This window comes from Notolepis coatsorum (assembly GCF_963971535.1).
Source record: "Notolepis coatsorum genome assembly, chromosome: 7".
In the NCBI taxonomy this organism is placed as follows: Eukaryota; Metazoa; Chordata; class Actinopteri; order Aulopiformes; family Paralepididae; genus Notolepis; species Notolepis coatsorum.
In genome coordinates, this window is record NC_140171.1 from 45270748 (window position 1) to 45297205 (window position 26458).

At 43.2% G+C, this 26458-nt stretch overlaps 1 protein-coding gene across 1 annotated transcript in view; it reads left to right on the forward strand.

Annotated features, from left to right (window-relative positions):
- Window positions 1-26458, forward strand: part of smarca4b (SWI/SNF related BAF chromatin remodeling complex subunit ATPase 4b) — a gene marked incomplete at both ends in the record, with an annotated part of 119881 nt that overhangs the window by 15679 nt on the left and 77744 nt on the right. Inside the window, 12 exons of the mRNA XM_084318838.1 lie at window positions 2292-2390; window positions 5568-5826; window positions 6202-6328; window positions 6738-6911; window positions 7448-7621; window positions 8025-8189; window positions 9071-9121; window positions 17040-17170; window positions 17618-17666; window positions 17776-17903; window positions 19383-19530; window positions 23814-23977. Coding sequence (XP_084174964.1) covers window positions 2292-2390; window positions 5568-5826; window positions 6202-6328; window positions 6738-6911; window positions 7448-7621; window positions 8025-8189; window positions 9071-9121; window positions 17040-17170; window positions 17618-17666; window positions 17776-17903; window positions 19383-19530; window positions 23814-23977 — 1669 coding nt within the window. The remainder of the gene's footprint in view (window positions 1-2291; window positions 2391-5567; window positions 5827-6201; window positions 6329-6737; window positions 6912-7447; window positions 7622-8024; window positions 8190-9070; window positions 9122-17039; window positions 17171-17617; window positions 17667-17775; window positions 17904-19382; window positions 19531-23813; window positions 23978-26458) is intronic.

Sequence of the window (26458 nt, forward strand, 5' to 3'; positions counted from 1 at the left end):
CGGTGGCCAGTTTCGAATTGCAGCCTCCCGTAGGTGCTCTTTAAGAGCGGTTTTGAATGTGGGCAGGGATTCACATTCCTTTACAGCTTTGGGTAGGGCGTTCCACATTGTTGTGGCATAATTGCGAAACGTGTTTAGTCCCTTGTTTGAGCCGAATCTGGGTTTAACATGATTTGTTGAGCTTCCTCTGGTGTAGTGGTTGTGGTATTCACTGACCTTTGGGAAGTATTTTGACATGTACATGGGCACCCCGGTCGTATAGTGTATCTTGTAGACCAGGCCCATTGCAAGTTGCTGTACTCTGTCGTCTACTCTAAGCCATCCTAGGTTGTCAAAGTGGGCAGGGGTGAGGTGGGTTCTGGGGTTCAGGTCAAGTAGTAGTCTGACCAGTTTGTTTTGTGATGTTTGTAATTTTGTTTTAAGCGCCTTTGAGGTGCTTTGGTACCATGAGGTGCAAGCATAGTCATAGTACCCTTGAATGAGTGCTCCTGCCAGAGTCTTCAGGGTATTCTTGTTTACCAGAGAGGAGATCCGGTACAAGAATCTAGTTCGTTGGTTGACTTTTTTTATTACATTGGATGCCATTTTGTCACAGGAAAGATTTGCCTCTAGGATGGAACCCAGGTAGGTAATTTCGTCTTTCCTTGTGACAATATTGTCACCCACTGTAACTGAGAAGCCGTCGGTCTTGCTGAGTTTGTTATTTGAACCGAAGAGAATGGACTCTGTTTTGCCCATGTGTAATGCTAGTTTGTTATCAGCGAGCCATATGCAGATTTTGCCTAGTTCCGTGCTGAGGGTTTTTTCAACCTGCAACTTGTTCTTGTCAGAGACCAGCAGGGCTGAGTCGTCCGCAAACAGGAACAAGTTGCAGTCACAGGCTGACGACATGTCATTTGCATAAATTAGGAAGAGTAGCGGTCCTAGTATGCTTCCTTGTGGAACACCACAGCTCACTGTGAGGGGGGGGGATAGAGTACCGTTTACCTCTACCATCTGTTCTCTCCCCTCCAGGTAGGATTGCATCCAGCTCACTGATAAGCTATCAAAACCAATCTTGATGATAGGGTTCTTGACAAAATCCTTAATGGGATATTTCACGTTAGTAGAACTTTTGTCAAGTCCTCTATATAAGGTCATCTACCTTAGTAGATTTAGTAGATACGATAGTGACCATTGCTGTCCCTGTTGTCCGCTGTCAACACCACCATTCTTCCCATGTGTCAGGCTCTTAATTCATTTCCATAAATTGGGGACCTAGTCTAAAACTACTGCTGTGCAGATTTCAATAAAACAGACAATTCTGAGTCAAAGGTACTGTGCGTGTTTGTTTTGGCATCTTATGTGTCTTTATTTATTAACCTTTGAAAAATAAAAAGCAGATCCGGTTAATTTGTTGTAACTTTAAGTAGTCTGTGTATCTTTGCCTTGGGTAGAATGGTTACAACCTGACCTTCAACATCCACATAAAACACCTCTGCAAGACCTCATTCTATCACCTAAAAAATATATCCAAACTCCGTCCCACTTTAACCCTGTCAGACGCAGAGAAGCTTGTCCATGCCTTTATCTCCTCAAGACTGGACTACTGTAACAGACTCTTCATCGGGATTCCTGGCAAGAGCATCCAAAAGCTGCAATACATCCAGAACAGCGCTGCCAGGATCCTGATGAGAGTCCGTAAACACGATCACATAACCCCCATCCTCCACTCACTACATTGGCTCCCCGTCTCATCCCGGATCAATTACAAAATCCTGATGCTCACCCATAACTGCATAAACGGACACTCGCTCCTCTACCTTCAGGAACTCATCACTCCACAATCCTCCACCCGTACCCTCAGATCTGCAGGTAGCCTGCTCCTTCGGGTCCCCAATACCCGGCTCTGCACCATGGGTGACCGAGCCTTCTGCTCGGCTGCACCACGCCTGTGGAACAGCCTCCCCATCCAACTGAGGGCACCACAGAGCCTGGACTCTTTTAAAGCAGGCCTGAAATCTGTTTCAAAAGGCCAATGAATGGAAGCGGACATGACTGGTTAGCCTTCAGGAGAGGTGTTAGTTGGACAATGCCTAGGCTAACCAGTCATGTCCGCTTCCATTCATTGTGCTAAGCTAGGCTAACATGCAGCCAGATAGCTTTCTACTGAACGCACAGAGAGGAAACTGGTATCTATCTTCTTGTCTGACTCTGAAGATGAAGAAGACGATAAGCTAATTTCCCCAAATGTTGACGTGTTCTTTTTAATAAGAGCCCATTCTAATGACTGTACTCATATATTTGTGTAGGTATGATGGGCCCCAACATGCCTCCTCCTGGCCCCTCAGGAGGTCCAACTGGGATGCAGGGACAGAACCCCAACGGACCTCCCAAGTCCTGGTCTGAAGGTACGTGATGCCCAATGACAAATTGCTGAGGGGACAAACCATTAAAGGAACACACCATCATTATGGGAAATGCGCTTACAATCTGCGTCCAGAGTAGGATAAGAAGATGGATACCAATTTCCTCTGTATCATATGTTCAGCAGAATGCGATCTACCACTAACCTAGCTTGAAAATTCCAGAGAGGTGTTTTTGGCCAACGGCTAGGCTAGCTTGCAGCCGGATAGCTTTCTACTAAACGCACAGAGAGGAAATTGGTATCTATCTTCCTGTCTGACTCTGGAGAAGATGGTAAGTGCATTTCCCAAAATGTTGGTGTGTTCCTTTAACCACACAAAATATTCTTCTTCTCTATAGCAGTCAATAGAGGCTGAAGTACTTGGATTTATAATAATAATAATAATAAATTTTATTTGGAGGCACCTTTCAAGACACACAAGGTCACCTTACAGGGCATAAAAACAGAACAAGACAGTCAAAGTAAAAAATTGTGATCTTGGCAAGTCAAAGTTAAAAAGAAAACAAACAGGAAGTATAAAACAGTGAAGTTAAAAACAAAACAAACAACAGGGAGTATAAAACAGTGACACACAGGGTACAGTTATAGTGAATATGCCAGTTTGAAAAGGTGGGGTTTTATTTGGGTTTTGAATGTTGATATGGAGTCAGACTGTCGGACACGTGGCGGCAGGGAGTTCCAGAGTCTGGGAGCTGAACAGCTGAAAGTTCGAACACCCATGGTGGTGCTGAGGTGTGAGGGTGCGGGAGGGGGTATAAATCTAATTCAAATCTAATTAATTTGTAAGGCCTGACAACACACGTTAATGTCCCCATGGGCCGGACACGTCTTCTTTAAACAAGTCGAGAAGAAACATCACAATAAATCAAGAACAAAACAAAAAACACCATGAAATCCAAAATAACATTTAAAATAAATAAATGCAACACTCCCAGACACCCCACGCGACGGTAAAGAAAAACGTACAGGGGAGGGGAGAAACCTTAGAAGGGCCGTTCAAGGGGGGATCTCACTTCTTAGATGTCGGTAATGAAACACAAATATCACCACGCGACGTCCACAATTTTGGTCATCACCACGAGACATCCACTCACAGGGAGACTGGGACAGGCGTCAGACAGTTTCTGTGTTTGTGATGGGCGGACATAGCAATAGATACATGTAGTAAGCATATATGTGAATAGAATCAGAGTATATAAGAGATTCTTTTTTTGTATCTACTTTTTCTCCTCCTTCTTCTGTGATTTTTCTCCCCATCCCAATTTACCTCTCGTGCCAATTCTCCCTCCCCTGTCCTGATCGTTGCTCGCATATGCCCCCCACTGGCCGGTTGTAGGGAGGATAGAAGCCTTGCATCACATGTCCCCTCCGATACATGTGGAGGCAGCCTGTCACATCTTTTCACCTGCCAGCGCGGACTCTCATTTGGCGAGGAGTAACGTGTAGGAGGCTCACACTGCCCCCGCCATTTTCCTGACTTTGCTGTGCAGGCGCCCCAACCGACCTGTAGGAGTCGCTGTTCACAACGACCAGACTACCACCCTTCGACTTCCCACCCGCTAAATCTGCCAATTGAGTTAGTATGACGGCCGGCCCAAGCCGGAGGCAACGCCGACAGCCGGATTCGAACCCGGTGTATCTGCGCAACGAGCGCAATGTCCGCTGCGCCACCCAGCCGCCCATATAAGAGAATTGTGAAATTAAGTAATGAATAGAACTAAGAACAACTGCAAGCGTATGTATACAGGGTGGGATACAAGACGATGGCTCAGGGCCATATGCCCCGGGGGGCAGGAGAAACCACTCAGAATAGGTCATGGCAGAGCAGGTATGGTTCGACACTGCAGGTCAGACAGGAGGCGTTATGAAGCTGATCCATGATCTCAGTGGTGCACATAATAACCAATGTGGTGGTAGAACAGTCACTGCAATCTTGGCCATCACCCCGAGACATCCACCACCTTGGCCAACACTACGAGACAACCACTCAGAGAGATAGGGAGATGGGGACAGGGGTTCCCATGTTTGTACTCTTGGAGGAGGTCAGTGATATAGATGGGGGTTAGATTATGGAGGGCTTTGAAGGTGAGTAGAAGGTTTTTGTAATCAATCTAGTAGTGCACAGGAAGCCAGTGTAATTGAATAAGAACGGGGGTGATGTGGTCGGATGAGTTGGTGCGGGTGATAATCCTGGCAGCAGAGTTCTGGATCATTTGGAGTCTGTTGAATTGCCCTCTGTGAATGATATGCAGACATTAGTTTGACAAACATTAACCCATGGCATCTGGTAAATCACCTACTGTGAATGATATACAGACATTAGTTTGATCAACATTAACCCATGGCATCTGGTAAATCACCTACTGTGAATGATATGCAGACATTAGTTTGATCAACATTAACCCATGGCATCTGGTAAATCACCTACTGTGAATGATATGCAGACATTAGTTTGATCAACAGTCATTAACCCATGGCATCTGGTAAATCACCTACTGTGAATGATATGCAGACATTAGTTTGACAAACATTAACCCATGGCATCTGGTAAATCACCTACTGTGAATGATATGCAGACATTAGTTTGATCAACATTAACCCATGGCATCTGGTAAATCACCTACTGTGAATGATATGCAGACATTAGTTTGATCAACATTAACCCATGGCATCTGGTAAATCACCTACTGTGAATGATATGCAGACATTAGTTTGATCAACAGTCATTAACCCATGGCATCTGGTAAATCACCTACTGTGAATGATATGCAGACATTAGTTTGATCAACATTAACCCATGGCATCTGGTAAATCACCTACTGTGAATGATATGCAGACATTAGTTTGATCAACATTAACCCATGGCATCTGGTAAATCACCTATTGTGAATGATATGCAGACATTAGTTTGATCAACATTAACCCATGGCATCTGGTAAATCACCTACTGTGAATGATATGCAGACATTAGTTTGATCAACATTAACCCATGGCATCTGGTAAATCACCTACTGTGAATGATATGCAGACATTAGTTTGATCAACATTAACCCATGGCATCTGGTAAATCACCTACTGTGAATGATATGCAGACATTAGTTTGATCAACATTAACCCATGGCATCTGGTAAATCACGTACTGTCCCTTGTGGCTCCCCAGGCCCTCTGGTGAACGCAGCGGCCCCGTCCAACGCCCCACAGAAGCTGATCCCCCCTCAGCCCACTGGCCGACCTTCCCCTGCTCCCCCGTCAGTACCCCCTGCCGCCTCGCCGGTCATGCCCCCACAGACCCAGTCCCCCGGCCAGCCAGCCCAGCCCACCCCCTTGATGCCCCACCACGCCAAGCAAAACCGCATCACCCCCATCCAGAAACCCTGCGGCTTGGATCCAGTGGAGATACTGCAGGAGAGAGAGTACAGGTACAGCCACTTCCTTCAGTTTCATTTGATGTATCTAAAAATGTACTTTGCAATGGAATTTTATAGCCATTTTTAGTATATTGTATCATGATAAACGTTTTAATAATAAGGAATACACCCTTACAAAAGGCTATCATGGTAGTTGGTCATTTTAGTTGTATAATGATACTGGCCACTGTACTGCCATGCTAAATGTCATGTATCACCATGGTGCCAATTTTGTACTTACATGGTAATACCATGATATAATATAATTTAAACCATGATACAGATGGTAATAGATACCAAATACCATGATACTTTTTCGTAAGGGCATGACCTTTGGTTTTTCCTTACCTTGGGTTAATTGTGACCCGTCACCCTTTGCTCTCTCAGATTACAGGCTCGTATTACACACCGTATTGCTGAGCTGGAGAATCTCCCTGGCTCTCTGGCTGGGGACTTGCGCACTAAAGCCACTATTGAGCTCAAAGCCCTGCGGTTGCTCAACTTTCAGAGACAGGTACTGAACTAGATTGGAGTCGACATCACATTGCATCACATCGTGTCACATTGTAACATTACTAAACATGTGGGCGACTTTTCTTAGGATTAGTTGTCAACAGACGTAAAAAAAAAAACAAGGGCACACAGTGTCATGAATGTGAAACATTCTCACCTAGATTGGACTGGTCGTACATAAAGTGCAGACTGATGAGCCACCACTAGGGGCAGAGTGGCTAACGGAGAGTGAGTGAGTGAGTGAGTGAGTGAGTGAGTGAGTGAGTGAGTGAGTGAGTGAGTGAGTGACACTGCCTATGAGGTGCTTCGCATCTAAAAAGAGAAAAGTGAAACATCAGCAGCTGTCGAAGACGATAACAGTCATGATCATAAAGCAGAATGTGATGCTCCTTGTTCCCGTGTTCCTCCAGCTGCGGCAGGAAGTGGTGGTGTGTATGCGTCGTGACACGGCCCTGGAAACCGCCCTCGACGCCAAGGCCTACAAACGCAGCAAGCGCCAGTCTCTACGAGAAGCGCGCATCACAGAGAAACTGGAGAAGCAGCAGAAGATGGAGCAGGAGCGTAAACGCAGACAAAAACATCAGGTGGGGAACAGAAAATTGCACTGAAATTATGGATGGAAAATGGTATTGTTGTAGATAACGAATAACTTACTCAGTCATGTGGATCCGGTTAATATGATTTATTAGCCAGATAGATCAAATGCATACAGAATAGTTAGAGATATGGCTTGAGTGGCTCCCATTCTAGGTTACTAGCTACGAGACCCGGAAGGAGAAGGGGGAATGTGGGGGTGGGGGGGGGGGGGTGGCTCCTTTATAGTCAGGAAGGGGAGGGGGAGGGGGAACCCCATAAGATGGGTCAAATGGAGGGGAGGGGTTAAAGACATGTTCTCTGAGGAGCCGAGAGAGGAGGAAGAGACAAGCTCCATATTTCCTCCACAGTATGATATAGTACTTTCAATGGACACATTTATCGAACTATGCGGTTCTCTCTTTTCTATTATCTGCTCTGCTCTTCTCTTATCTTCTCTTCTCTCCTCTCTTCTCTTCTCTCTCTTCTTTCTTTTCTTCTCTTCTCTTCTCTTCTCCTCTTTCCCCACACTCCTCTGATATCACAGGAATACTTGAACAGCATCCTCCAGCACGCCAAAGACTTTAAGGAGTACCACCGCTCCATCACAGGCAAGATGCAGAAGCTGACCAAAGCTGTGGCCACATACCATGCCAACACTGAGCGTGAGCAGAAGAAAGAGAACGAGCGCATTGAGAAAGAAAGGATGAGGAGACTCATGGTAAGGGAGAAATGGTAAAAACACGCGTGTATGCACATTTTTTATTTTATTTTTTTTATTAGAATTTTTTTTAACCTTTATTTACCCAGGGTAGGTTCGCTGAGCACAGATGCTCTTTTTCAGGAACGCCCCTGCTTCACATTCACACAGTTCCATTCACACCTGGGAGCTGCCCAGTACAACCACAGTCTGACACCATTGGCCACTGAGCAACTCCACTGGAGCAGTTGGGGGTTAAGTGCCTTGCTCAAGGGCACTTCAGCGGCAGATTTTTCCTGCCGGTCCCGGGGATAGAACCGGCGACCTTCCGGTCACAAACCCGCTTCTCTAACCATTAGGCCTACCGCTGCTGATTATGTGTACACACACGCACCCACGTTGTATGTCTGGTCGTGTTCCCCAGGCCGAGGATGAGGAGGGCTACCGTAAGCTGATCGACCAGAAGAAGGATAAGCGTCTGGCCTACCTGCTGCAGCAGACAGACGAGTACGTGGCCAACCTCACGGAGCTGGTCAGAGCACACAAGGCTGTGCAGGCCCTCAAGGGGAAGAAGAAGAAGAAGAAGAAGGTATGGAGGGAGAGGAGAGACGAGTTGGTTGTTTCCTGTGAAAAGAGAGTAGGAACCCTTTTTCTTAACATAACCCTGGGTGTGCAGACGTAGTGATTGTGGAATTCAAGGAGTGCCAAAGCCTGTATCTATTCTGCATTTGTACTGCACGATTTTCCAATTGTTTTGTCTTGGGTGCTGAGCAACTTTATTTCTTTATTTCTTTATTTCAGATCCCCATTAGTCACTGCCTCAGCAGTGACTATTCTTCCTGGGGTCTGGATCCAAACATATAAAATTAAACAAGAATAATCAATAAAACAACATAAAAACAAAACAAATATCAACAAAACAACAATAAAATATACAAACAATTATAGAACATTAAACCAATCAAAATCAGACATACAAACAAATATGTATGCCAAATTTTCTAATATAGAACAATAACAAATATCAATAAAACAACAAATATCAATAAAACAACAAACGAAGACATCTCAGAGAAAACTAAAACGTGCTCAAAAACAGCACAACATTCCATACACTCATACTCTAATACTCCTCATAACCACTAGACAAAGACATTCCAAATCAACACATAACCCAACACAAGTACCCATTCATTAGACACAGATTAGACCAAACCAAAATCAATCCAAAGCAACTGTGCAGCAATGGGGTAGTACGTTTGTAAAAAGCAAGACTTCTATGAAGACTTAATTTGTTTAGTGTAGTACAGGTACAGGAACTCACATTAGCGTGACTGCTCTCCTTGAGGCGTGCATTTACAGTAGAAGTGCATTGTAAACCATTTGTATAATGTGCAATGTATGTTGATGTACCGTTGACACCGTTGAGTGTGTTATTTCTGCTGACGTACAAATGGACCTTCTGTCCAGCAGTTGGAGACCGCTGAGGGACAGACTCCAGCCCTGGGGCCTGATGGAGAGGTGAGTAATAGCAGCAGCAGACAGCAGTAGTAGTAGAAATAAAACCTTCTCTTTTCCTAAGGGACCTTATAGGTGGTCATTTTAGTCCTTCATACCTTTCAATTCAAGTGGTGACTTATACTTTCAAATATGGTGACAAGGAAATTTACCAGCACACTTCTCTCTTTCTTGCTCTTTCTAACATACACATGCACAAACACACTATCTCTCCCTCTCTCTCTCTCTTACTATCACACACACACACACACACACACACACACACACACACACACACACACACACACACACACACACACACACACACACACACACACGCTCAATCGCATACACATAGCCTTCACTCTATCTATATACACTACCCTCCTCTCACTCTCTCTCTTTACACATCAATTTGTACGCACATATGCACACACAGCTGTCTCATAATTACGTCATTATCCAGATATCTCTGTACATCATATCTGTAATCATGTTATGTACATCAACGCTCCACTTGTTTTGTCTACTCTCCTGTATAATACTTTGTTATCTCACCATTCTTTAGAGATCTAGGCTATAGGGCCATTGCTGTAACCTAGGTCTCTCCATGTTGCAACATGTCATTCTGTCAGTAAACTATCCTTAATCAAATACTCTGTTGTCCGCCTCCGTGAATAATATCTGGTCAAATGATTCCACATCGTACGGCTTCAAAATGCACACCTTGACTCAGTTATCATACTGTATACAGTGTGGTTGCCCTACATTGAGCGGAAACATCATTGTCTATTCTGTTGTCATCTCTAGCCTTGAGCTGGAGACTGTGTTTGGCAAAGATCACAATGGATTATTGTACAATTGTAACACTACTGTAGCTGTTCTGTTGCAGAAATCCCATAGCATCCTGACTCTAGCTGGTCTCTTTTACACTAGGCTTAAGCTATAAACCACATTTGAATTGTATTGTTGGTATCAAAGTGCACCATATTCACATGGCACTGGGAAATTTTAATTCTCACTATGCTAACATAGTACAGTATTACTTGTATAACCACAGAAATGAAACGTCTCCAGGATGTGACTCCAGCGGATGAGAGGGTGGCCTCCCCCTTGTAAACGGAGAATATGTAATGCGTCTCCATTGTTTAGCTATAGATTTCTAGGGGGAAATGATGCTTAACCTCCCCAACATTAAAGCCCCTAGAATAATAATATATAACATGTTTAACCATCTAAATTATGAGTTTACAGATGTACTTTCTAGAATATGTTTAACCATCTAAATTATGAGTTTACAGGTGTTTAAGTTTAACTTTATTTATGAATTTTTTACCCAGGGACAGTGCACATTAATCAACAGCTTCAGTTTCCACATCAATGTAAATGTGCCAGAATTAGCTAATGAGCTAGTTTTCATCTGTAGTCCCTGCCTACCATGCATGTCTTTATGGTGTGGGAGGAAACCAGAGTACCTGGAAGAAACCCACTCGAACACACAGAAAGGCCCCCTGCTGGGGTTCGAACCCAGGACCTTCTTGCTGTGAGGCAGCAGTGCTAACCACTGTGTACACTGCCACTGTGTACATTCTAGAATAATGTTTAACCATATCAATTATGACTAAAGATATACTTTCTTGAAGAGTTGTACTTGTAAATGAAAGCTTTTTTTTCTAATCCACCAATGACAAAATAGTACAGATGTAAAACCTTCTCCAGCTTTGAAATGCATGCAAAACATGTGTTCCACTGTTGCTGTCTGTCTGTATATAGGGAGGTGTAGTGGTTACGTCATTTTAGTTTTTTCCTGTTCCACCCTCTGTTCCACTTAATGTATTTCCCCATTGACCATTTCTAAATCGGCTCGTTTTAGATTAATAAAGCATTAACGTTGGCATGGTGTACCTTTCTGTGCGTATTTATGTCATGGTCCCAGCCAGGGATCATGCCCGAACAATGTGAACAGTGCTTTTCTGCCGCCCTCTGGTGGCCAAACGCAGCAGCTCCAGATATTGGACCTTATTCTGGATGTTATTAATGGTGCTGTGTTTTATCTGTTCATGTTGTGTGGTGCGTTTTAGCTTGTGTTTTTAAAAGGTTTATCTTTTCATATGTGTTCCTTTAAAAGGTTCATTCCCTTTACATATGTTTTTTGTAAGTGTTTAACCTTACATGTGTTCCTTTAAGGTTCACCCCTTTTTACATGTCTTTTAGTGTTAAACATCTTTACATATGTTTCCTTAAGGGTTGTTCTTTTTATATATGTGTTCCTTTAAAGATATTCCCTTTACACATGCTTTTATCAATGATGTGAGTTTGTTTTACTACCCTGTGTTCCTCAGCCTAGGCCATGCCTGGCCTTATACCAGCTGGCACTTGTTAGTAATCACGGGCAGTATATAGAGCTGCCCGTTCCTCACATTCATTGTCGCACCATTGCCTTGTATTGTTATCACAGTTGTGTTCGGTCACGTACTCACCGTTGTCACTTATATTTCCCAGTGAGTCCGTTCCTCTCGTAGTCCACATTATTTCCAGCTCTGCTGAACTATTGTTTGTTTTCGGGTTTTGCAGTTCGCTTTTGTTTGTAACAGTTACAACGTGTATCCTTGTTTGCAACTGCTAAGTAAAAGCCTGTTCACTTCATCCCGTCGTCTCAGCTTATTCTCTCTCTGCTCGTGTTTCCTGCATTTGGGGTCTACTCTTCTATACCACACCGAAACCTTCACAATGTATCCACAATCTATAGCTCAACATGAAAATATTCGCAATTAATCGTAAAGGTAGCAAAATAACAACGTTTATGTTTTAGTTCGCTGGGAAACTACACTGCTATTTGGCGCTGCTGACTGACGTCACCACAGCGTAGCCTGCCTCCTGCCTGTAGTCAGTCACAGACCTAGGATCAGATTTCCCTTACATTCCATAAACTTAACAATTCGTACAATGGGAAAATAACTGACCCTGAATCTGTGGCTAGTATCTGTTTCACCCAACACTAGTGTTACAGGCTGGTCTACAGCTCATTGTACAGCTACACTTGCAAACAACTAGTGCTCCGGTGATCATAGATTGACAAGCTAAAAGCAATTGGTTTTGATAGTTTATCAGTGAGCTGGATGCAATCCTACCTGGAGGGGAGAGAACAGATGGTAGAGGTAAACGGTACTCTATCCCCCCCCCTCACAGTGAGCTGTGGTGTTCCACAAGGAAGCATACTAGGACCGCTACTCTTCCTAATTTATGCAAATGACATGTCGTCAGCCTGTGACTGCAACTTGTTCCTGTTTGCGGACGACTCAGCCCTGCTGGTCTCTGACAAGAACAAGTTGCAGGTTGAAAAAACCCTCAGCTCGGAACTAGGCAAAATCTGCATATGGCTCGCTGATAACAAACTATCATTACACATGGGCAAAACAGAGTCCATTCTCTTCGGTTCAAATAACAAACTCAGCAAGACCGACGGCTTCTCAGTTACAGTGGGTGACAATATTGTCACAAGGAAAGACGAAATTACCTACCTGGGTTCCATCCTAGAGGCAAATCTTTCCTGTGACAAAATGGCATCCAATGTAATAAAAAAAGTCAACCAACGAACTAGATTCTTGTACCGGATCTCCTCTCTGGTAAACAAGAATACCCTGAAGACTCTGGCAGGAGCACTCATTCAAGGGTACTACGACTATATGCGTGCACCTCATGGTACCAAAGCACCTCAAAGGCGCTTAAAACAAGATTACAAACATCACAAAACAAACTGGTCAGACTACTACTTGACCTTACCCCCAGAACCCACCTCACCCCTGCCCACTTTGACAACCTAGGATGGCTTAGAGTAGACGACAGAGTACAGCAACTGGCAATGGGCCTGGTCTACAAGATACACTATACGACTAAGGTACCCATGTACATGTCAAAATACTTCCCAAAGGTCAGTGAATACCACAACCACTACACCAGAGGAAGCTCAACAAATCATGTTAAACCCAGATTCGGCTCAAACAAGGGACTAAACACGTTTCGCAATTATGCCACATCAATGTGGAACGCCCTACCCAAAGCTGTAAAGGAATGTGAATCCCTACCCACATTCAAAACCGCTCTTAAAGAGCACCTACGGGAGGCTGCAATTCGAAACTGGCCACCGTAAATGCCCAAAACCCCCACCACCTCCTAATAGACAGTCTCCTCCCCACCGCATGTATATATTCCCTCCCCGCCGTATGTATATTTCTCTCCCACCCACCCACCCCCTCCTAAAGTACAGTCCCCTCCCCATCATATGTATATACTCTGTCAGGATCTAGGGGTAACAGTACTGTATATTTGAATACCGTTTATGTCACAAATGTATCAGTACTAAATACCTATATGTCCCTATGCCATAAATGTCATGTATGTTGTGTATGTCATAAATGTCTATATGAATTGAAAATGGGGGACCCTGATGGAAACAAGACAAACGTTTTTCTCAGGTCTGCATCCCCTTAACAATTGTGTGTATTGAGCCGTACTGTATTGTACCCATTCTGCAATCTGTTAAATAAAGTTTTCATTCATTCATTCATTCATTCACAGCCATTTATCTCTAAAGCTAACCACTATTTGTAAAAGCCACAACCACATTTGTATTTATAATTAAAATCGTATAACGTTATTTCGCTGCATATTAAATCACTGTAAATACTAATGTAAATCATTGTTTCATTGTACATATTGTGTATAGTTTATATTGTTTTTTACATGACGTTAGTAGCTAGCTTAGGGTGACCAAACGTCCTCTTTTGCCCGGACATGTCCTCTTTTCACGCCCTGTCCGGGGCGCGTCTATACTTTCTACAACGGAGCTCGGTTTCCGGGTTCCTCCGATTGGCCACGACGCCCACGTGACCTCTGCTAGCACGCCCCCTTCCTGCCGCGCTCGCCAGCTTCCTAGGCGCCAAGCTCCTGCCGCGCCGAGCTCTGTCATTGAAGTAGGTGGTGGCAGCATAACAGCGTTCAGCCTGATGTAATGCGCCGAGCTCTGTCATTGAAGTGGGTGGTGGCAGCATAACAGCGTTCAGCCTGATGTAATGCGCCGAGCTCTGTCATTGAAGTGGGTGGTGGCAGCATAACAGCGTTCAGCCTGATGTAATGCGCCGAGCTCTGTCATTGAAGTGGGTGGTGGCAGCATAACAGCGTTCAGCCTGATGTAATGCGCCGAGCTCTGTCATTGAAGTGGGTGGTGGCAGCATAACAGCGTTCAGCCTGATGTAATGCGCCGAGCTCTGTCATTGAAGTGGGTGGTGGCAGCATAACAGCGTTCAGCCTGATGTAAAGTAGCGATTTTATTGGTTTGTCATGACAAACCAATTACATAATCCAACATATGTGTAAAAAAACAACATATTCCAGTTGACGGTATATTTTTTTAATAGTTTATGCATTCGCAAATATGAGAGCCTGTCATTGAAGTGGGTGGTGTTACCAACAGCCAGCGTTCACCCTGATGTAAAGTAGCGATTTCCATTTCATTGAGGAAGGCGGGAGCGCGGCGCGGCAGGAGCTTGGCGAGCGCAGCGCGGCGCGCGGCAGGAAGGGGGCGTGCTAGCGGAGGTCACTCGGAGGAACCTGGAAACTAAGCTCCGTTGTAGAAAGTATAGACGCGTCCGGGGCATCCGGGGGGGGTTTATAAATTCATGGAAATGTCCGGAGTTTCATTGTTTTTCAGTTTCAGTTTCACGGCCCTTTGCGAGCATCTGAAGGCTCGGGACTGCATTTTTCGCCGAACATATAAATGACCGAATTAAAGCGCTATTCGTTGCCGTTCGAATGCCATCTGAATCGCCAAAATCCGTGCCTCGGTTCTCGAGTTACATGCCGATATGTCAAGCATGCAACTTTTTACATGGCGCGCCAGAGAAGCATGCAGCTGCAGAGCCGCGCGCTGACGGCCGCGCTGTGAGGGCCGCTCAGCAGCGCCACCCACCCAATGGCTGAATTGCCAATGGCTGAATTGGAGTATTGCACTGTGCGGGCACAGCTGCGAGATCCGCGCAGGGCCAGACTCGAGGGAGTAAATTAACTATACTTTTGCTCACACAATATCTTGAATGAATGCGTTTATTTATTTCGAACATAAATTGAAAATAAATAATAATAAAAAACAAGTAATAAACAGATTAAAAAACAAACAAGCAGGAGTATAGAATGCAGTGTAAACGTATGTATTCCTACCCCCTTGATTGATTGATTGATTGATTGATTGAAAACTTTATTAACAGATTGCAGAATGGGTACAATACAGTACGGCTCAATACAGACAATTGTTAAGGGGATGCAGACCAGAGAAAGACTTTCGTCTTGTTTACATCAGGGTCCCCCATTTTCAATTCATCATAACATATGACATACATGACATACAGATAGACAGTATTCAGTATACCTTCACACTATTATCTTATGCAACTCATATTCACTCTACAAACTGAAATATACATACATTGTTGAATGAACAGCCTGTTTCTTGAAGTTAGACTCTCCTCTAAATTGTAACACCCCTCTCTATAACAGCATTTTTGGATGTTACCCGGGAGTGAATTGTTTCGTGCTTTAAACATGATTTGTGCAGTCTTAAATTCAGCCAGGTCCCAGAGTTTCATGGCATGTGATTTAAAAAATAGTGTGTTTGTGTGTTCCAGATATCCTACCTTATTGATAATCAAATCAAAATCAAATGTATTTGTAAGGCCCGACAAAACACACGTTCATGTCCCTTCAGGCCCATGTCCCTTCAGGCTATGGATTTGCGGTGTTTTCCAGCTTATACAAAAAATATATATATTATTTTGGAATATTGCAACTATACTACACAAAAACGTGAGTACACAAGTTCAACTCATGTTCAGCCCTATATTACTCATTAGCACTAAAAGTGATTTTTCTTTATTGTGTACGAAACTTCAGAATGTTATCTTTCAAAAGAGACCAGGCTTATGCATGTGCTATAAGCATAAAGTATAAAGATAAGCTTTGCAAAAAAAGTATGCAGTCCTCAAGTTCAAGTATAAAAAAAGGCCGCTTTTCTGGGTGCATGTTTCCAAACAATAAAGGCATCTTTGAGTAAACTTTGAGTAGAGATTCAAGATTCAAGAGGTTTATTCATCACATACAGTACAGTACACAAGACATAGTGAAATGAAGGTGGCCATGCCCGCTTCGATTGTGCAAAGTATCATTAAGTATCTCGAGGCTGGGGCCAGCATGTCCTCTTTTTTGGAAATCAAAATATGGTCACCCTAAGCTAGCTAGCTTTCTAGCCGGCATTCCCGAAACTCCTAACATGCCCCGATTTAAAATGGTTCTCTCCTCTTTGTATACCTTTGTCCTCACAAACAAAGTATTCTGCCAGGGAACTTATGGACACGACAGTAGTAGTAGTTATAAGGTTTTTGAGCTTGTAACGTTACTTGGCTATCGTGGTATCAATGGGCCGTGTAGCTAGCTAGCTTGCTAGCCGGCATGATGCGTGTGCAGTGCTTGCCCCACAGGTCTGAGAAGAGGACCTGCACATTTTACTCGTTCCCAAAACTCCTAATTGTAGTTCTTTTTTTACGACAAATTAAAAACCTTATAAGTTATAACTACCTTTATTTCAACCAAAAATGCTTAAACAATAATGTTAGTGGTAGAAGGGAACTCATTTTGTGCAAAAATGGAAAGTTTGCCAATGTTCATGCGGCAGAATTGTTACAATAGCCGATAATCCATTTTCCCAATGCTAAATCCCTATACGGGTGGAACAACCAGTGACGTCAGACTACACCTCCCTATAAAGGCCATAAAAATGCCTCAGATTCAAAATGTTGCTGCTGTGGTGCTACCTTCTTAGTTTACTCTTAGATTACAGATTGGACCTTTGAATTAGAACACATTATACATTGATTGCCCCCCCTTTCTGTAGCCTCTAGATGAGACAAGCCAGATGAGTGACCTGCCTGTGAAGGTTATCCATGTGGACAGTGGTAACATCCTGACAGGGGTGGACGCTCCCAGAGCGGGACAGCTGGAGACCTGGCTAGAGATGAACCCAGGGTGAGACTACCTGTTGTGTGTGTGTGTGACTGTGCACGTATATGTATGTGTGCATCTGTATGTGTGCGTCTGTGTATTTGTGTGCAGAGATGATTTGTCCTCATGACCTCCTGTTGGGAAGTTTGGAATTAAAGGAAAATACACCTATTTGCCATCTCCCCCAGAGTCAGACCAGAAGATTGATGTCATCTCTGTGTGTCTAGTAGTCCCAGAGAGAGGTCCAGGTGCATGCTAGCCTAGCTTAGCACAATGACTGGAAGCTGTAGTAAGCAGCTAGCCTAAAGTGAAGAAATACAACTTCCAACAACTCCAAAACTGATGCAAGGAGATTACATTTATAATATCAATCTTCTCATCTGACTCTGGGAAGGATGACAAATAATGTATCTCCCAAAATGTTGGAGTGTTCCTTTAAGGCTTTGGTGTATGTACTGTATATCCATCTAGATATGAGGTGGCTCCCCGTTCAGACAGTGAAGACAGTGAGGAGGAAGAGGTTCGTTGGTTGGCTTACAAAACAACTTTGATACTAAGTCACAATATCTGCTCCAATGGGGTCAGAGACACCTTGTGATTGACAAGCTGTTGGTTCCACCCCCTGGCAGGAGGAAGAGGAGGAGATGCCTCAGCCCCCGCCTCCGCCTCCAGCAGCTCCAGTGGTGGAGGAGAAGAAGAAGATTCCAGACCCGGATTGCGAAGAAGTGTCAGAGGTGGATGTCCACAACATCATCGAGTAAGTCCATGTTTCACAAGTATCACAACCATCATCATCATTGAGTAAGTCCATGTTCACAACCATCATCATCATCATTGAGTAAGTCCATGTTCACAACCATCATCATCATCATCTTCATCATACACAACCAGGGCTTGACATAAACTTTTTGGCTCACCAGCCACTGTGGCTAGTGGTTCCAAAGTCACTAGCCACTAGAGAGAGAGAGAGAGAGAGAGAGAGAGAGAGAGACTCTTTCATTACGCTCAACGCAAGTAAGCGCGCACTGCGTTCCGAGAGAGAAAGAGAGAAAGAAACTCTCATTACGTGCGACGCAAGTAAGCGTGCACTGCGTTCCGAGAGAGAGAGAGAGAGAGAGAGAGAGAGAGAGAGAGAGAGACTCTTCACTCTTCACTACGACTCTAAAACGGTGACACTGCACGGTCTACCCGCCAAATTGGCTGGTAAGAGTGACAGAGTTACACGCCACTGCCGAATCCTACCCGCATTTGGTGGGTGGCGGGTGTTAATGTCAAGCCCTGTAGACAACACATCATTGAGTAAGTCCATGTTCAAACCATCATCATCATCATCATCCACGTCATTGAGTAAGTCCATGTTCTAAACCCACCTATGGTACCATCACCAGCACTAGTATCATCATCATCCATCATCATCTTTATCTTTGTCATCATCATCATCATCATCATCATCATCATCATCATCATCATCATCATCATCATCATCATCATCATCATCATCATCATCATCATCATCATCACTGTGTGTTCTTTCTATAGGCATGCTAAGCAGGATGTGGATGATGAGTACTGTATGTGTTCTCTCTATAGGCATGCTAAGCAGGATGTGGATGATGAGTACTGTACTGTATGTGTTCTCTATAGGCATGCTAAGCAGGATGTGGATGATGAGTACTGTATGTGTTCTCTCTATAGGCATGCTAAGCAGGATGTGGATGATGAGTACTGTACTGTATGTTCTCTATAGGCATGCTAAGCAGGATGTGGATGATGCATACTGTATGTGTTCTCTCTAGTCTATAGGCATGCTAAGCAGGATGTGGATAATGAGTACTGTACTGTATGTGTTCTCTATAGGCATGCTAAGCAGGATGTGGATGATGCGTACTGTATGTGTTCTCTCTAGTCTATAGGCATGCTAATCAGTATGTGGATGATGAGTACTGTACTGTATGTGTTCTCTATAGGCATGCTAAGCAGGATGTGGATGATGAGTACTGTACTGTATGTGTTCTCTATAGGCATGCTAAGCAGGATGTGGATGATGCGTACTGTATGTGTTCTCTCTAGTCTATAGGCATGCTAAGCAGGATGTGGATGATGAGTACTGTACTGTATGTGTTCTCTATAGGCATGCTAAGCAGGATGTGGATGATGCATACTGTATGTGTTCTCTCTAGTCTATAGGCATGCTAATCAGTATGTGGATGATGAGTACTGTATGTGTTCTCTATAGGCATGCTAAGCAGGATGTGGATGATGAGTATGGCAGTGCAGCATTTGCCCGGGGCCTCCAGTCATATTACTCTGTGGCTCACGCCGTCACAGAAAGGGTTGACAAACAGTCCAGTCTGCTGATCAACGGGGAGCTCAAAGAGTACCAGGTACAACGATCTCATCACCATTATTGCTCTTAGTTTTGACAGTATAACGGTATTTGACAGTATTTCGTTTTTCAGTAGAATTTACAATGTGATTTTTTACATTGTTATCTTGTAATACAATTGTCATGGTGTTATTTGTTTTCAAATGTATGTATTTTCTTTAACTTTTTAAAATACTGCTGCAAGGATGTTTTTTTATTTTTATTTATTTATAAACCATACAGTATATATATGTATTAGTGCTGTCACATTATTAATTTACATAAAAACACGAGATTCGAACGTGAATGAAAAAGAAAATATATATATTATAATAATAATAATAATAATAATAATAATAATAATAATAATAATAATAATAATAATAATAATAATAATAATAATAATAATAACTTTTAAAAATAAGGATACCAGTAAAAACGGTAAAACACATATTCCAAATAATTACTGGTCATGGGAGTCGACCAGCACACCGGCGTGACCAAGTGATGTCATTTGTTTGACGAGGTCTGGCGGAGCATTTCCTGAACGCTCATCGAAAGAGCAGGGCCCTATTCCCCGTACCTGGTTCAACTATCGATCAAAAGTCTCATTAGCCAGATTCAATTAACCCGATGATTGAAACCAGGCTATCCCTGTTCCTCAAAGGCTGATTCGGTCGGAAACACTCTCGTTAATTCGAACCAGACTTGAGTACTCAGGATAATTGCACGCGGCCGCCTGAAAAGGCAGCAGATGTCAATCGCCGAAATCCTGATTTTCTAACGGCATTGATTGATTGATTGATTGAAAACTTTATTAACAACGGGCGGCTACGTGGTGCAGTGGGCAAGGCGCTCACCACGAATACTGGAGACGCTGGGTTCGCCTGTTCGAGCCCAGCGCTCCACATTGCTTTCAGTTTAGCTGGTCGTCCGTACTAATACACATTGGCAGTATTAGGGGGTGGGAAATTGATGGGTGGGGATCGGGCGTTGTCGACAACGACTCCTACAGGTCGGTTGGTGCGCCTGCGCAGTAGAATCAGGAAGCGATGGGGGCGGCGTCCCTCCAAAGGGATGGGATGGGAGAAAAATAGAAAATGGGAGAAAAAGTGGATAAAAAAAATAAAAACAACTTTATTAACAGATTGCAGAATGAGTACAATACAGTACGGCTCAATTGCCTCGCTGACAAGTTAAATGCATATCTATAGGCTAATTTTAAGTCCCTCATTACCCCAATCAATCAGATTATATTTCTTTAAATGTGCCTGCTGGCAGTAGGCTTAATGGAATGAATAATCTAATGAGATCTTGCTAGCGAAAAATAATTAGTTCAACTCTTTCAGAATAAGTAGATAAAAACAAGCCCAAAGAGTATCTAATTGATACGAATTAATAGATACTTATGAGGATATCTGTACTGTATGCGCTTAGGTATCATGTACTATATAAATACATGGTTCCCAAATTTTTCAAGGCGCGACCCCCGAAATAATGGTGTCAGAGAGGATTGGAGGCTATTAACAGTTTCACTATTAATCAGGTTTTAATCTGTTTCGGACATCATCCATACATGCATTCAGGGGTGCAGTCGTAATATGGGCGAAGGCCAAACACCCGCGCAAGCGCGTTCCCGCGCGCGCGCATACATGTTCCCTCTGTTGCGCACAAAACAGATGATACACCTTGTCTCATCCTTCCAGTGAAGTCGGGAGATCAAGCAACCCCCCACCACACCTACAGGGCTTGTATTTGGTTGTCGGTATCCTATTATTATGCAAAGTCTAGGTGATAAGTGGCGCGACGAGTCATTTTATCACCTAGACTTTGCATAATAATAGGATGCGCGCACTTCGGCCTCAGTGACGAAGGCCAAACGCCGTTTGACCGCGTTTGCCCAGCACTGCACCCCTTTGGTTTATACCAGTCATGTTCATCACCCACTTGTTCATCATCAGATAACAGTGCTTGAACAGATAAATGCATTTTCTCAAATGCATTCTACAAAACGTCAAAGGCTTGCAATTGCTCATTCACTTTTCTCAAGTCACGTCCACGTAATCAAGTCCGTCAAACAGCGCATCTCCTCAGACATTTTAATCCCAGTTACAATATCACAATAACGTGTGAGTGACAGTGATACAATTCAACAATCCACAGATTCAGATTCCTCGTAATTCACATCCACAATCCACGCATAAAGACTCTTAAATTTATGCTTGAATGAAACACAATCCGGGCGCTCCGGTTAAGCAAATACATCCACAGCGGAGAATATGAAACGAATCGGAGCAAAACGCCCGATAGGTTTCATTCATTAAAAATATCCCGCGGGATTCACATTTGCAATGCTCCGTTATTAAAATAACCACATAGTGTGTGTCGCGACTTGCGAGCGGCGTATAGCTATGACATGCATTATTTAGGACAAAGTAAATCCATAGGCTGAATATGATTTATTATCAGCATTTTAGGTCTATTATTTTACATTTCAAACGCCCCCTCTAGAAAAACAAAGCACAAAAACATAATTCAGAATGGTATAGGCCTAATGGGATCTGTGAGGAAGGGAGCTGGCATTTTTTTGCGAGGGAGTGGCCAGTTTATCCAGCTAACTAAACTAAACCTGCGCTGGAGCAGGTTCAAAAAAATCTGTTGCCATAGTGATTTAGACAAACCTGCTTCGTGGAACCGAAAAGCCTGACTTATGTCAAGTTATCCTGAAGATTAACCGGCTAACTCAGTTAGCCACATACAGGGAACGGGGCCCAGGCCTGAAACTATATAGTAGCTAGTTTTGATTTGGTGTTGATAGCCCAAGAAATAATTTAAACAGGATAATTTCAATTCTATGCTAAAATAAGGTTTTTACGCATGCGTAAATTGTACTCTATTTGTATTATTATCATCGCAGTTTTTGATCACGCTGGTGATCACGCTAGTTGTCGGGTCTTTTGGAGTGCGTTTGGTGTTGTTTCGTGCCGTTTCAGAGGAGGATTATGAGGCGAGTATGGCTGACCCCTATTAGTCGATTAGTCGACTAATTGGTCGAAAGGAGCCTTAGTCGACTGCCAACCTCTTAGTCGAATACAAAAAAATATATATATAAAAAAAATTATACGTTTTTTTTTATCATTCTTTCCAAAAGAAAAGAGGCCTAGAAGCGTGGCTAACGCTAATGGCATGCATACCAGAGGCTAACTGCCTACGAAAACAGGCACAGAGGCACTGAAAGAGGATTTCACCCATCTAATGAACACAGTAGACTAGACAAATATCAAGATGTATCCATCAGTGGACCAATTGCATGCTTTTGCAGAGGACAAGAAGCCTTCAGTCGACTCCTTCAGACATTAACCACCCCCCACAGCCCAAATGGAATGATACAAAAAAAAATTATATATATATATATCTTTTTTTTTAGTCGACCAATAGTAGACTAACGGCAAATTTTGGCCAATCATAGTCAACCATCCAAATCCTTAGTCGGGGACAGCCCTAGAGGCGAGGTAATAAAATAATTGTTTATATATAATTGTTTGTACACAGGGAACCTGAGGGCACATTTTCATTGTTTCTAATGCTTCATGGAGCATGTTTACATTTGCTCAGCCTCATAGTAGAAGAACACATCTTCTAAAATCGTCTTTGTGTTGTATGTACAGCATGAAAACAAATGGTCAGGTCATATAGGTGAGACTGTGCTGAAAAGAATGATACCACGCTGTATTGTGTTAGGATCCCCTCGAAAACGAGATGCTACATCTCAAGGGGTTATTCCGAATAAAGAATTTCAATATATATATATATATGGTAAAAAAAAGTTGCCAACACGTTGAAAATAGCTTAGACTCGAGAGTTTTTTTTACACTGAAATTAGAATTCGAACTTGTCTACAATTCTGCAACGAATATCGAATTAGATTTTTTTCGTTAAAGTGACAGTCCTAATATATATATATACTGTATATGTATTTATTGTTTACAATATGTATATATTGTGGATAGTAAAAATCCATACTTTTGCATGATCCATAAAAACTTGGAGAGGGTGAACTTTGGGTTGTTTCTGCAAAGGCACAATTAATTTAGATTCTAATTTCAAAAGAAACAAATGGACAGTAATACCTTTTGTCAAATTTCTATGCGCTCAGTAACGGATCAATGTACTGTAGCCACAGCCTTGTCACATCTTATGGATGGCTCGACTGACTCAGTATCAAGAACAATATCTCATGTTTCCTCCCTCCTTTCTCTTATTGCTCCATTTCCCTGTTCTCTGTCTCTCTCTTCCTCTCAGGTTAAGGGCCTGGAGTGGCTGGTGTCTTTGTACAACAACAACCTGAATGGGATCCTAGCTGATGAGATGGGTCTAGGAAAGACCATCCAGACTATCGCGCTCATCACCTACCTCATGGAGTACAAACGCCTCAATGGACCCTACCTCATCATCGTACCCCTCTCGTGAGCTGAACCTCAATGTTTGCTAAATCGTATTATTAAAGGAACACACCAACATTATGGAAAATGTGCTTACTGTCTACTGCAGTCAGACAATAAGATAAATACCAGTTTATGATATTTACACCTCTCTGTCTACTCATTCAGTAGAAAGCTATCCAGCTGCATGCTAGCACAATGAATGGAAGTGGATGAGAAGTGGCTAGCTTATCTTAAACTCTGGGAGAGGTCTTAGCTGGCCAACGCCTAGGCTAGCCGATTCTTAAATTAGTATATCTCCATGTCTGACTCTGGAGAAGACTTGACTGAACGGCCCTCCCCCCTTGAACGGAGAAGACCCCTTGAACAGCCATCGCCCCTTGAACGGCCCTTCTAAGGTTTCTCCCCTCCACATTGCCTGTGGTGCTTTTTTCCTATTGCTAGGTTTTTAGTGAGTTTTTCCTTACCTTCGCATGGGGTATGTCTGGGAGTGTTGCATTTATTTATTTTACATTTTATTTTGGATTTCATGGTGATTTTTGTTTTGTTCTTGATTTATTGTGATGTTTCTTCTTGACTTGTTTAACACTTTTGCGGCCACTGGGATGAGTCTAATTAATCTCAAGAGGACCGGGGAATGTAAACAGACGTGGGGCTGTTTGTAGAGCTAAATCTATACTTTATAGTATTGCTATCTGTCCATTCTCATTGTGAATTGAGACCATAAACCGTCCCTTCAAAATGGCTTAAAGAAAAAAATATTTCATCAATACGTTCTCATTTTATAGCGCCGTGAATATAAGCTTTATACCGGATTTGGTCTAGTATATTTCCTGGAAGCCGAGATAATGGGCTAATAACGTTAAATCCAATGGCATTTCGGTTATAGATACGCTCCAGTTAAAACTCAAACTGCATATGATCGGCACGATCCTCACGCATGTATGCATGAAAGGGGGGGGGGGGGGGGGGGCGGGGGACGTTGTTTCTGATTATTGATTACCAATAACCGTGTTCGTCTAACTAGCCACATAGGCCGATCGCCTGGATGGATATCAAAACAAGGCCCGATCGGGATGTACTTTACGTGAAAAAGATCTTACCGTGGTCCGGTGGGATCCCCCCGAGCATTTCCCCGTTATCTATCGCCATCTGGTAGATCGATATGTCCATTGGCTGATGATAAATCCCCTTATTGCATGGTAAAATCTGCGATGCAAAACGGAATCCAAGCTACAGGCTGCAGATCCAGAATCGAGCTAACGGAAAACTCCATTGAAAGTCACAAAGAATTGTCCACCGTTCGGCCACAGGGAACACTGCATTATCGCGATAGCGCCCCTAAGAGGATCTGGCCGGTATTGCACATTCTCGAATTCATAGAGTAGGGTAAATCTGCAGTACCGCTCGGCGACCTCGAATAGGTTATTAATATGGAATAAAAGCAATAACAACTTGCCACGGATTTATCCGTGCTTCTGTCCACAACGGGTGGAATCGAAACACGGATAAATACGTGGTTCGTCCCCATTGTGTTAAAGAAGATGTGTCCGGTCCATGGGGACATTAACGTGTGTTGTCGGGCCTTACAAATACATTTGACTTGACTGTACGCAAATGTCCCATAATGTTGGTGTGTTCCTTTTTAAAGCTGCAATAATTATTTTCTGTATTTTTCACATTTTCAAAACTTCTTATGACCACTTGCGATCTCAAGGTCTTATTGAGTCATGGTGTCCTATTTGATCAACCATGTGCCACCAGCAGCCAGTCTGTTGTTATTCCATAATTTATAAAAAAAAAAAATGTTGACAAAACCTGGCCCACTTTTTCTTTTCAGCTAATATTTTAATTACATCAATATTGTGCTGCCAGAACAGTATTTCCTTTGTAGGAGAAGTTTTTACCTACCTTGTTTAGCAACCAGGAAATGTACTGCAAAAATTGCTGTCATGGCGCTCCTTAGAAGCAGCAGCGGTCTCACCACAAGGACTACAGGATGTAGTATACTCTACTATTCCTATATCAAAATGGCAGCTAAGATATGGACCAATCATATCCCACGTGATTCAAATGTGGCGTAATGTTGAGAGGTCCTGTGCGGTTAAATACCCGTGGCACCTCAAATCTTAACTGGTTGGGCACAAACCTGTTAATATTCCTCAATGGGAGAAGAGGGGAGTTCATACTCTGGAAGATATATATGATAAAAATGGTCTTCGAGCTTTTCAGGACCTAAAAGAGTTTTATGATATACCTGGCGAATCGTTCTTCCTTTACCTACAACTAAGGTTGGCGCTCAGGGCCGACGGTGTACCGTGGGCTCAGGCGCTGCACCCACACCCCTTTGTCGGGCTTATCGGCTACAGAACAACCACAAGAGGGTTTGTCTCAGGAAAGAACCTGAGAATCTCACGGTAATTCACTGGACTTTGCTGGACGTTATTTAGAGATATCGACTGCTTGGGTGGTTGGGGTGGGACAGGCGGGTATTGAAATGTGGAC